The sequence below is a fragment of the Miniopterus natalensis genome, chromosome 10 (assembly GCF_054644295.1).
Source record: "Miniopterus natalensis isolate mMinNat1 chromosome 10, mMinNat1.hap1, whole genome shotgun sequence".
Lineage (NCBI taxonomy): Eukaryota > Metazoa > Chordata > Mammalia > Chiroptera > Miniopteridae > Miniopterus > Miniopterus natalensis.
The window spans coordinates 42,317,409-42,331,059 of record NC_142090.1 but is presented as its reverse complement, the minus strand read 5'-3'; the positions used below and the strand labels follow the sequence as shown (position 1 = coordinate 42,331,059).

Here is a 13,651-nt window from a genome sequence, read left to right as displayed (position 1 = left end):
CTGCTCATCTCAAACTGCCTGATCTGTGTGCCTATTTTCTCAATGTTTCAGAATCAACTCTATGACTTCTGTTTCCTTATACAACCTACCAACCTCCTCTCTGTACAAAATCAGACCCATTCTTGGTATTCTGTGCTCTTGGTGGTCTTTATTTATCATAATGTGCCACTCTGATCTGTGGATATAGTATACTGGATGGAGATGATTTCTCCCCTACACAGCATTGTTTGTTTAAAGGGCCTTCATACCCACCAATTTTGTCATCAAAACATAAGTAGAGTAGATATTACAATGCTCATTTTACAGTTAAGGAAACCAAGATAGGAAACCAAGAGAGTAGGCCCACAGCTTCTCAGTGGCAGGCCAGTTTTATGTCTTGGGACCTTCACTCCTTAATCTATACTCTTAAAGAAGCCATCTTATCATGATACACTTGACTTTAAAACATCTCCAGGTACACCATTTTTGCATGTTGGAAATATTCTCTGACAATTGTAATAAATCTCAAAACAGACAGACTAAACACATTAGAAAAATACCGTGCTAGACAGAGACACATTTCTACTGAAAAGGTAACAATGTTTCTAGACAATGTCTTCTCTTTAAATGAGAAAGTCAATATTCTAAGAATAATTTTTCTACAAATCGTCACTGTGACCTTCAACAAATCATTTAACCTTACAGAAAATTACGCAACTTCATAAACTGTAATATAAAATGCAATAAAAGACCATGTAATAGAGTAGAAACGATAATTTCATAAGCAGATCAAGATAGAGTTCTGCTTCAAAAGCATTTCAGAAGATAGCACAGCCGTTTTATTACACTAAAATTATTTCTCCTGCTTTGGAAATAAATATGATGCTTATTTTTTTCTTTTTCAATGTCTTGGTATTATTACAGTGAGGGGAAAAAAATCCCCCAAGAACACAGTCAGAAAAAAAGCATAGTTGTTTAAGATCCCTAAAAAGCTTGCCAAAACAGGAACACTGTAACCAAAGCAACAGCTGGCACTGAGCTAATGGAACAGAGATATATCTGCAGACTACTGTAAAGATTGTTCCAAGAAATAGCAAGCAATATTCAAGCATTTGCTAGGCTATAGGCAATAAGAAATGACCTTTGTGAGCATAATAAATACAGCATTAAGTCAAAAGTTTGAGAGGATTTTAAAGAGCTGGACATCACTGAAATTAGAAATACAAAGAGACAGAATTTGACTTAGTTGAAAATGAAATACAAAAATGAAATAAATGTACAAGACCAAGATTCCACTGTGATGATATATTAAAAGTGTGAGGCCTGGCCAGTACGGCTCAGTTGGTTGGAGCATGTCCCTGCAACAAAGGGTCATGGGTTTGATTCCCGGTTAGGCACAAACCCAGGTTGAGGGTTCAGTCCCTGGTTTGGAAGGATGTGGGAGGCAACTGATAGATGTTTCTCTTTCAAATCAATGTTTCTCTCTCTCCCTCTCTCTTCCTCTCTCTCTAAAATCAATAAAAAAACAACCCCAAAACATATCCTCAGGTGACGATTACAGAAATGTGTTTGAAAGGATCGTATAATCCTTGTATCAAAAAGACTAAGAATCAAAAATTCAAAGAACAGCTCTCTCTCATTATTTAGACAATCTTTACTGCTGGGAAAAAAGCAAAAAGCTTTTTTTTTCCCCCTAGCATAGAAAGTATACAGATCTTTACCAAAAAGTAGGTAATTCTTTAAACCACTCTCTCAGTGGAATACATATTTAATAAAATTAGGCTGACTTTTGGGTAAATTTTAAGACTAAAAAGCTCAGCTCCTTAATGATGCACAATAATTGAGGAACTTTAAAATCCAAATATTTTATTTATCAAGAGTAGTATTAATAAACTCACAACACCTTATATATAACAGGAATATATTAGGACAAAATATTTAAGGCAATTTACAATACCTGTGTGCATATGTTGCAACATGATATATACATTACACCTTTCTTGGAGCTATAACATGCCTAAAACATTGAAAACCTAATGGAGGTGCATGGGAGATAACATGTAGTAAAGGAAGAAAGAATCACATTAAATAACATAATTTAAAATCAAGAATTATATTAGCTACCTTGGTTGTGATTCAGAGCTCATCAGTGGCTTTTCTGATTCAGTAACATACAGCTATTAATGCTTGATATGTACTTCTCGGCTAACCTAATATGATTATTTCAGAACCTGTTAACAATCAACAGTCAACAGTGTATAACCTAAATGAAATTAAGAGACTAAACAGGATATTTAAGAGCATAATATAATCTTATCAACCAGAAATCAACTTTATTCTAGCCCATTTTAAAGAGAAGCCACTCTACCAAGACTGGGAAATGTAAGCAACTCTACTTATTACATAGAAACAGAGAGGGAGTCAAAAAGAGAAGATAAAGAAACATACCCCAAATAAAAGAACAGGACAAAACTCCAGAAAAGGGAAAAAAAACTAAATAAAATGGAAAAAAATAAATCAATAAAATGGAGACAAGAACTCTGCCTGGTTATAATGGTGCTCATTGACTTAGGTGAAGAGTAGATGAACTTAGTGAGAACTTCAACAAAGAGATAGGAAACATAAAAAAAATGAGATAGAAAACATGAAAAAGAACCAGTCAGAAATGAAGAATACAATAACTAAAATGAAGAATACATTATAGAAAATCAATAGTAGGGTATTAAGCAGAAGATCAAATCAGTGATTTGGAAGATAAGGAAGCAGAAAATATCCACTCATAACAAAAAGAAAAAAGAACCCCACAAAATAAGGGAAGTATAGAGTCTCTGGGACAACTTCAAGCATACTAACATTCCCATCATTGGGATATCAGGAGAAGAGAGATAGCAAGAAATTGAAAACCAATTTGAAAAAATAATGATGGAAAACATCCCTAACCTGGTGAAGGAAATAAACATACAAGTCTAGGAAGTGCAGAGAGTCCCAAACAAGCTGAATCCAAAGAGGCCCAGACCAAGACACATGATAATTTAAACACCAAAGGTTAAAGACAAAGAGAATCTTAAAAGCAGAAAGAAGCCCGGCCAGTGTGGCTCAGCAGCTAAGCGTCAACCCACGAACCAGGAAGTCACAGTTCAATTCCCAGTTGGGGCACATGCCCAGGTTGTGGGCTCAGTCCCCAGAAAGAAGCACGCAGGAGGCAGCCGACTGACGACTCTCTCTCATCATTGATGTTTCTATCTACCTCTCCCTCTCCTTTCCTCTCTCTGAAATCAATAAAAACATATTTAAACAAACAAAAAAATGCAGCAAGAAAATAACCATTATTTACCTATAAGGGAGCTCCCATGAGACTGTCAGCTGATTTCTTAACAAAAACTTTGCAGGCTAAAAGGGATTGGCATGAAATATTCAAAGTAATGAAAAGCAAGGACCTTCTTTTTTACTGCCAAGTAGTACTCCATTGTGTAAAAGTACCAAAGCTTTCTCTTTTCCACTCATCTACTAATAGACACCTGGACTGGTTCCAAATCTTGGCTATTGCAAATAATACTGCAAGGAACATAGTGGTGCATATATTATTTCAAATCAGTGACTTACAACAAATTAGTGCAAATGACAACATAAACCTGGAGAGCAGTGAAATAAGCCAGCCAGAGAAAGTACCATATGAGTTCACTGATATGTGGAATCTAATGAACAAAATGAACTAACAAGCAAAACAAGAGACAGACTCATAGAGAGAGAACAGCTGCGGGGGATGGAGGCTGGGGAGGGGGATTGAGCAAAAAATAAAATAAACTCATGGACACGGAAAATGGTGTGGTGATTACTGCAGGGTTGGGGGAACGGGGAGGCAGAGAAGGGTATGGGAGGATAAATGGTGATGGACAGAGGCTTGACTGGGGGTGATGAACACACAACACACTGTATAGATGGTATGTTGTAGAACTGTGCACCTAAAACCTGTATCATTTTGTTAACCAGTGTCACCTCCAATAAATTCAATAAAAAGGAAATAAAAGAAAAAGAAAAACAAGGACCTACAACCAAGATTACTATACCCAGTAAGGCTATGATTTAAAATCGAAACAAATAAAGAGCTTCCCAGACCAAAAAAAACTAAAGAAGTTCATCACTACCAAACCAGCATTACAAAAAAGGAAGAATAAAATGGCAATAAATACATATCTATCAACAATTACTTTAAATGCAAATAAATTAAATGCTCTAATCAAATGATATACTGTGACTGAATAGACAACAAAACAAGACCCTTACATATGTTGTCTATAAGAGACTCACTTCAGATCGAAAGACACATACGAATTGAAAGTAAAGGAATGGAAAAAGGTATTTCATAGAAGTGGAAATAAACATAAAAAGCTGGGGTAGAAATACATATACCAAACAAAATAGACTTTAAAACAAAGGCTATAAACAAGAGACGACAAAGGACCCAGCAATTCCACTTCTGGGTATTTATCAGAAAAAACCCTCAACCATAAATCGAAAAGACTCATGCATCCACAATAGCCAACATATGGAAGCAACCCAAGTGTCCATCAATAGATGAATGGACAAAGAAAAAGTGGTGAATATATACAATGAAATATGACTCAGTTATTTAAAAAAAAAACAGAGAGAGAAAGAAAGAAATCTTGCCATCTGCAACAACATGGATGGACCTAGAGGGCATTGTGTTAAGTGAAATAAGTCAGACAGAGAAAGACAATGCTATATGATTTCACTTATATGTGTAATCTAAAAATAATAAACAAACAGACCAGAAACATATTCATAGATTTTGACGGTTGCCAGTGGGAGAGGGGATAGGGGATGGGTGAAAAGGGTTAAAGGATTAAAAAGTACAAATTGGTAGTTATTCAATAGTCATGGAGATGTAAAGTACAGCACAGGGAAGACAGTCAAGTATGTATAGTTTCAGATGGGTACTAAATTTATTGGGGTGACCACTTTGTAAGTTATAGAAATGTCTAATCATTGGGTTGTACACCTGAAACTAATATAATATTGTATGTCAACTGTAATTTAAAAAATTAAAATTAAAATGCTCTCAGTGTCCTCATTTTTAACATAGAAATAATAATAACAGCAAACTCACTAGGCTGCTGAAAGGCTTAAATGAATAACAGGACCTGAACAAAGTATACTCAAGAGGTATTAACTATCCATTTACATATATATTATATAAAAATATATTTCATACTATATACATTATACCTTAGAAATCTTAGAGAGAATATGTTTTTAAAATTAAATAATTTATACTAAATAAATTTTCCCTGTACTTATTTTATGTCCTACTCTCTAATTCAAATTATAGTTCGTCAGTGGTAAAATGAAAATGTTTATTACTTTTGTAAAGTCAAAGTTAGATGTTCATCTGTATTATGTTATATATCTAACACTAAAAAGGCAATATTTTTATTACCTGAGTCTCCACACCCTGCTCCAGTAGGCGCTTAGCTTGATTTTCCACTTCAAGTCGAGCTCTTGCAATAAAAAGTAGATCATTTTCTATTACTTCAATTCCAGAAAGATCTATTCCTTGAGAAAGATAATCTATTTAAAAAAACACACACACATTTAAATATTTCAATATCAGATACATATCAAGATATCAAAGCACCATGTCTAACTTGTTCTAAATACTATAGATTTCTGTATGCCCACTATTCCATTTCAAAATCTGTATTCTAAAATCTCTGTATTTAAAAAATATGCAAACCTTTTCTACTCAATAAGTAACTTTATTATAGAGCAAAATGTTCCAAATAAAATAGAGTGGGTAAAGCAAGAGTAGAAATTATGATTATTATAAAGTCAAAGTAATGTGAACAGATTACACAAAAAAGTAGTGTAAAATTTCTTTTAATACAAATTGATAATCATAGAAATTTCTCATTTTGCAACACAGCTTTAAAAATTATAACAAAATATTTTAAATAAATGTCCAACATTTGGAGAATGATTAATAAATTATGAAAAAAAAACCTTAGTTACTTACACTGAAAAACTTTCATGATATTACTGAGTGAAAACAATTACACAGAGGAATTAACTCTATATAATTATATAAAGTTTATAAAATTAAAACTTTAGAATTATATATACAGATCAAGAAGTCTGAAAATATATATACCAAAATGTTCATAAAATTGTCTTTGCATATTTAATGAGTTTGAAAAATTTATTATCATTATTATCATTTTGGCTTAATCTTAGTCATATCTAAGGTAACTAAAATGCTACAAATAAAGGTCAAGGTTTCATTAAGCATCTTAGAAACCATCCTAAAACTCGTATTTTCTATTTTATTAAGATAAATTATTTCTAAAAAAAAAATTGATTTGGATAGATAACTTAGTTTTCCAATTACTGAACAGAATATCAAGTGTGTTTTTCACTGCATTATCCTAATTAGAATTTTTAAACTTTAAGTCTTATTAAAATATTCCTAACACTTACCACATTATCCTATCTTATTTAAACTGAATCACAACTACTACCTAGGTGAAACTACATTAAAACATCCAGTATAATGCTAACCACTTAGCAGCACTCAAATATCTGTTGATTGAACACTATCTAGTTAGTTCTACCCAAAAGGACAAAAGGAAATGATGTAAAGGGCAGTTGAATAGTGGTTATTGCTAACTGTACTTCAAACATGACCATTTTTTAAAAATGTGTATATCTAAAGGGACATTTGCCTTACCACAGTGGAAAGAGTACTGAAAATACCTCTAAATCATTTGGTCTTAGAGCCTACCTCATAATTTATTCACTAGATGATCACAGTTAAGTGATACTGTCTCATTAGGCTTCATTTTTTTAATCTATAAAATGCCAGCAATTTAAAAGTCATGCTCTATGTAGGCACTAAACGGGCTGGTCCCCCACACACATATAGTGGTTAAGAACTAGGAGGGATATCTCAGCTGTGGTGGTTCCCACTGATGAATGAGTAGTCCAAGCCCCACACCAGGTTACCCAGAACCGAGCACCAGTACCAGAAAGAGAAGTCCCCACAACATTGGGCTCAGAAAAATCAGTGGGGCTCTGCCCAGGTGAGATGGAGGGCTGCTGTGCACCCAGATATATTCTTAAAGAACTCAAGTATAGACTCACCCAGTCACAAACATTTGCCCTAAGCTCCAGAGAGGCTACAGCAGCTTGAAAAGTGCTAGGGATATACAGGGAGGAACTGAATTGTCTGTTTTCAAGGCAAGGGCTGAAGGGGCAGGTGCCACTGGTCCTTTATTGAGCCCTCCCCCAACACAGCCTTCAGGCATATGTTGTTGCCATATCTGAGTTCCCCTTAACCTGTCTAACACTTCTCTCCCCACCATGGTGATTCTTTGAGACTTTGCCCTGCCCAATCCACAAGGCAGGCACAAATCTCCTTTAGAGGCTAAAGCATACAAGCAGCGGGCGAGTCTGGGCCCCTGCTTCGAACTTCCCTAACGTCTCTGATAGGTCCATAAAACCCAAACAAGCAGTGCATGGATTCAGCATACCCTGTTCCTTTTGCTAAGTGACCCCACCTCTGGCACTAGTCACAGCCAGCCTCAGTTCACAGCACAAACACTCCCAGTATAGGCAACTACAAACTACAGATCACTTCTAGCTCCTACCAGGTGGCCCCAGGTTGACCTTGCCTACACCACAGCATCTGCCAAGAGGCCCCAGAAACAACACACCTAGTGGCAGGCTTCAGACCACGCCAGAGCATCACCAAATTAGCACCACAAACAATACACACACAGAGTGGACTTGGTAGGCACCAGAGCTCTGCTAAAGCAAATCCTGCTCCGTGGGTCAGCCCCCACACAACAGCCAATCTCTATGGCCAGTCAGCCTAAGGGTCAAGTCAACACACCGACAAGACAACAGCAACCAAGGCTCAACTAGAACAGCAAAGTGAGGAGAAAAAACACATCCCAAATGAAGAAACAGGATAAAATTCCAGATAAAGAACTAAATGCAATGGACACAATCTACCAGAGGCAGAGTTCAGAACACTGGTTATTATGATGCTCAATGAACTCAGTAGAAGAATAAATGATCTCAGGAAGAGCTTCAAAAAAGAGATAGGAAATATAAAACAGGAAATAGGAACCATAATAAAAAAGAACCAGTCAGAAATGAAGAATACAATAATTGAAATGAAGAATACATTAGATAGAATGAAGAGCAGATTAGACAAAGAAAAGGATCAAATCACTGATTTGGAAGACAAGGTAGCAGAAAACACTCAATCAGAAAAGCAAAACGAAGAAATAATTTAAAATAACAAGGATAGGAAACAAGATGGCAGCGTAGGAAGCAGCTGTACCCACCATCTCTCGCAACCACATCAAAATTACAACTAAAATATAGAACAACCATCACTCAACCACCTAAAATCTAGCTGAACAGAAGCCCTACAACCAGGAAACTAAAGAAGTGCCAAGACCAGTAGGAGGGGCAGAGACATGGGCGGATTGGGGCTGAATCCTGAAGACACGCCCTGGGGCCCACACCCAGTGCCATGGTTTAAATCCGGGAGGAATATCTCAGCTGTGGAGGTTTCCCGGAGGAGTGAGGGGTCCCAGCCCCACATAAAGCCCCCAGCCCAGGGCTCCAGGACCAGGAAGAGAAATCCCCACAACTTCAGGGTGTGAAAATCAGTGGGGACTGTCGCTGAGGGACACAAAGGCTGGAGTCCAAGGCAGCTCCTCTTAAAGGGCCCAAGCACAGATTCACTCAGACGAGTTCCCTCTAAGCCCCAGCGCCAGGCAGCAGCTTGAAAGGAACCTGGGACACTTGGGGAGGAACTAACCTGCCTGAAATTGGGGCAAGAGGTGGAAGGACAGCTTTCTACCAGGCAGAAGAGATGGCAGAGAACATTGCTCCTTTGGCGAGTCCTCCCATACACAGCCATCAGGCAGGTGCCATAACTGAATCTCCAGCAACTGACTCACACCTTTGGCCCTGCCCTGATGATTCCTGAAGGCCCCGCCCCTCTCTACTTGCAAGCTCACCCAAGACATTTCCAGTGGCTTTTCTGTGCAAGTGGCCTCTTGAGACTCATGCTTAGGACTTTCCTAAAATCTCTCAAGCAGCAGCATGCATCATACGGCTTGATAAGTGGCCCCAGGGCTGGCACTAGTGGCAGCCTGCATTGGTTCATACCTTGGCCTCTCCTGGACAACACCAAGACCAAAACAAGTAGCAGCCAAATAACAGTTTGCTGAAGAGCTCATGCTGGGTGGCTTTAGGCAAGGCACTGGCAGAGGCTGACTTTGCACCTCCCGGGAGGACCCAGACACAGTGCACCTGGTGGTCAGACTCGACCACACTGGATTACAACCCTACCACATCCACAAGTGACACACTCAAGGGGCGCACTCTGTGAATACCAAAGCTCCACTGAAGTAAATCCTGCTCCATAGGGGTGTCTCCAACACAGCAGCTCTTTGGCTGTAGTTGCAGCTGGTCCTCACAGCCAGTTGGCTTGGGAGTCAATTCCTCCCAGTGACACCAACAGCAACCAAGACTCAACTACAACAGGACAGTGCACACAGCCCACACAAGGGAGCACCTAGAAGGCCCAGCTCAGGTGACTGGGGAGGCTGAGCCACTGGACCCTACAGGACACCTACTACACAAAGCCACTCTACAAATTCCAGGAGACATAGCAGCTCTACCTAGTACATAGAAACAAACAACTGGAATCAGCCAAAATATGGAGGCAAAGAAACATGTCACAAAGGAAAGAACAGAAGAAATCTCTAGAAGAGGAACGAAATGAAATAGATCCAAGCAAGCAAATAGATATAGAGTTCAGAATTATGGTTATAAGAATGTTCAACCATATTAGTTATGAGTATTATGAAAACAACTGAGAAAATCGATAACATAATAAAATACCAATTAGAAATGAAGGCTACATGAACTGAAAGAAAGAATAATTTACAGGGAATCAACAGTAGAGTAGAGGATGCTGAGAATCAAATCAGCAATTTGGAATATGAGGAAACAAAAAACACCCAACCAGAAGAGCAAAACAAAAAAAGAATCTAGAAATATGAAGATAGTATAAGGAGCCTCTGGGACAACTTCAAGAGGCCCAACATTGGTATTTATTGGGCTGCCAGAAGGAGAAGAACGAGAGCAAGAAATTGAAAATCTATTTGAAAAATAATTACAGAAAACTTCCCCTACTTGGGGAAAGAAATAGATTTATAAGTCCAGGAAACACAGAGAGTCCCAAACAAAAGGAACCCAAAGAGGCCCACAGCAAGACACATCATAATTAAAATGCCAAAGGTTAAAGACAAAGAGAGAGTCTTAAAAGCAGCAAAAGAAAAGCAACTGGTTACCTACAAGGGAGCACCCATATGACTGTCAGCTGATTTCTCAACAGAAACTTTGCAGGCCAGAAGGGAGTGGCAAGAAGTATTCGAAGTGATGAAAAACATGGAACTACAACCAAGATTGCTCTACCCAGCAAAGCTAACATTTAGAAAGGAAGGTCAGATACAGAGCTTCACAGATAAGAAAAAGGCTAAAGGTATTCATCACCACCAGACCAGCACTACAGGAAATGTTGAAGGGTCTTCTTTAAGAAGAAGCTAATGAACAAAACAATCTGAGGAACTAAACAGATCCAGAGACAATGACACAGGCAACAGACGATCATATTTCAGAGGAAAGAGGGAAGGGGAGTGGAGGGTGGGAGGAGTTTAACCAAAGAAGTTATATGCATATATGCATAACCCATGGACACAGTCAATAACAGGGTGAAGGCGGGGTGGGGTGGGAGCGAGGTGGATGCAGTCAATTGGGGGGGAAAATGGGACACATGTAATACTTTCAACAATAAAGATAAATTAAAAATTAAAAAATAAATAAAATAACAAGGATAGTTAAAGGACCTCTGGGACAACATCTTCACATCATGGGGGTACCAGAGGAAGAAGAAAGGGAGAAATTGAGAACCTATTTAAAGTAATAATGGTTGAAAACTTTGCTAACGTTGTAAAGGAAATTAGACATACAAATCCACGAATTACAGAGAGTCCCAAACAAGATGAACCCAAAGAGGCGCACACGAAGACAGATCATAATTAAAATGCCTAACGTTAATGACAAAGAGAGAATCGTAAAAGCAGCAAGAGAAAAGCAGTTAGTCACATACAATGGACCTTCCACAGACTATCAGGTGATTTCTCAAGTGAAACTTTGCAGGCCAGAAGAGACTGGCAAGAAATATTCAAAGTGATGAAAACCGAGGACCTATAACCAAGATTACTCTACTCACCAAGGCTATCATTTAGAATTAAAGGAGAGATAAAGAACTTACCAGACAAGAAAAAGCTGAAGTTCTTCAGCACCAAACCAGTATTACAAGAAAAGTTAAAGGGTCTTCTTTAAGAAGAAGAAAAAAAATACAAATGAGAAAATATCACAAAGAAAAAAAAATGTCACTGCAAAGGCAAACACATAACAAAAGCTGTGGATCAACCAACACTAAAACTAGTAGAAAGGTTAAAGGACAAAAGTGGAATATCATGTGTAGTTACAATAATAAATTAAGGGACACACACAAACACACACACACAAAAGAAGTAAAAGATAATGACAAAAACATAAACTTGGGAGGGGGTAAGTAAAATCCACAGTGATTACAGGATCTGCTCAAACTTAAGAGACCATCAATTTAAAATAGACTATTACATATGTAAGTAGGTATGCATGAAGTACATGATAACCACAAACAAAAAAATCTACAAGAGATATACAAGAAATAAAGAGAAAGGAATCCAAACACAACACTACAGAAAGCCTTCAACATACAAGAGAAGAGAGCAAAAGAGTAAGAAAGGAGCAGAGAATCACTACAAAAACAACCAGAAAATAATAAAATGGCAATAACTACATACCTATCAATAATTACTTTGTGTGTGTGTGTGCGTGTGTGTGTGTGTATGGATTAAAAACACCAATCAAAAGATGACTGGATAAAGATATGGTAAATATATACAATGGAATTCTACTCGGACATAAGAAAGAACGGAATCTTAACATTTGCAACAACATGGATGGGCCGAGAGGGTATATGCTAAGTGATGTAAGTCAGACAGAAAAAGAGAAATACCATATGGTTTTCACTTATATGTGGAATCTAAAAAACAAAATAAATGAATAAATAAAACAGAAACACATTCATAGATTCAGAGAGCAAACTGATGGTTGCCAGAGGGAAGGAGTGTTGAGGGGATGTGTTAAAAAGTTGAAGGGATTCAAAAAATACAAATTGGTAGTTAAAAATAGTCAGGAGCATAAAAAGTACCCCTTAAGCAATATAGTCAATAATATTGTAATAACTATATATGGTCGGGTGGGTACAAGACTTACCAGGAGATCACTTTGTAAGTTATATAAATATCTAGCCACTATGCTGTATACCTGATACTAATATAATATTGAACGTCAACTGTAATTGAAGAATAAAAATTAAAAAAAAAATTTTAATATAATTCATGCCTTACATAACTCTTAGACTATCATCAGATTCAAAATAAATTAATGAATGGCAAAGTATTTTATATACTAATCTACTAAGTAAACGCAGGGTGGATTATAATCCACAGGAAATTTTAAAAATCTGATATTTAAAATATTATTTTTCAGAGAATTTTGAGAAAACTATATTTGACCACAGTTGTGGTAACGATCAGTGAGGAAATGCTATGTTCAACTTGGAAACACTGACTAGATCATATAGAACCAAAGTAAACAGACCACAGAAAATAATATTTTTCTTTCAAGATGGTTATTAACGTTTTTCTTTTCTATTTCTGTTTCCTATGGAAGGAAAATATCACAATTAGTTAAAAAAGAAAAAGAAAAGCATCATGAGTAAGAGATAGTGCTGGGTTCTAACTTTACCTCTGCCATATTTCTGAATATAAGTCTTGCAATCTTTGGTACCAGTTACTTTCTTTGAAAATTAAAAAGCTAGACCATATAAACCCTAAGATTTCTTCCAGTTATAAATGTCTAGAGATAATGCCAAAAATTGCTTTATTCTTATGAATGCTCACCTATTACTCTGAAGACAGTTTAAATCATTCATTCAACCCATTTATTGAGTATCAATCATTTATAAGTCACAAAAACACAGAAATGAATAGGACATAAATTCTGATCCTAAGTAGAAAATCTAAAACAGGAAGCAAAAGCACAAAGTTAACTTTGAAAGATACATTGAAAAATACAGATAAAATGTATATTATTCCAGGTGCTATGGGAACAGAGCGAAAAAGTAAATACTAAATTTAATGTCCTCACTGGTTCTACAATTCAGTAGAGGAGAAATATAAATGATTAATCCCAATACTTTTTAAAGGTAAACAATGGCCCATATCACATTATTTAACCACTTCCCTTTCCCACCTCCTCACCCCCTGCTCATCAACACTATATTTTCAATCATTCACTTTAAGAAATAACCTAAAGACAAGCTAGATTTAGAGTACAAAGGGTTCTGGAAGGGAGTCATATTATTTTCCTTAATAATTATTCCATAAACCTGCTTTTCAATAAAACAGATAAATGTAAAAATGGGGAGGAAAGCAACAGAAAAAAAATGTAA

At 36.8% G+C, this 13,651-nt stretch overlaps 1 protein-coding gene across 1 annotated transcript in view; it reads right to left on the bottom strand.

The window, feature by feature from the left end:
• COG5 (component of oligomeric golgi complex 5) overlaps positions 1 to 13,651 on the bottom strand; it is a 324,959-nt gene that overhangs the window by 168,129 nt on the left and 143,179 nt on the right. The window contains exon 7 of the mRNA XM_087821091.1: positions 5,438 to 5,568. Within this exon, the coding sequence (XP_087677217.1) occupies positions 5,438 to 5,568 (131 nt within the window). The remainder of the gene's footprint in view (positions 1 to 5,437; positions 5,569 to 13,651) is intronic.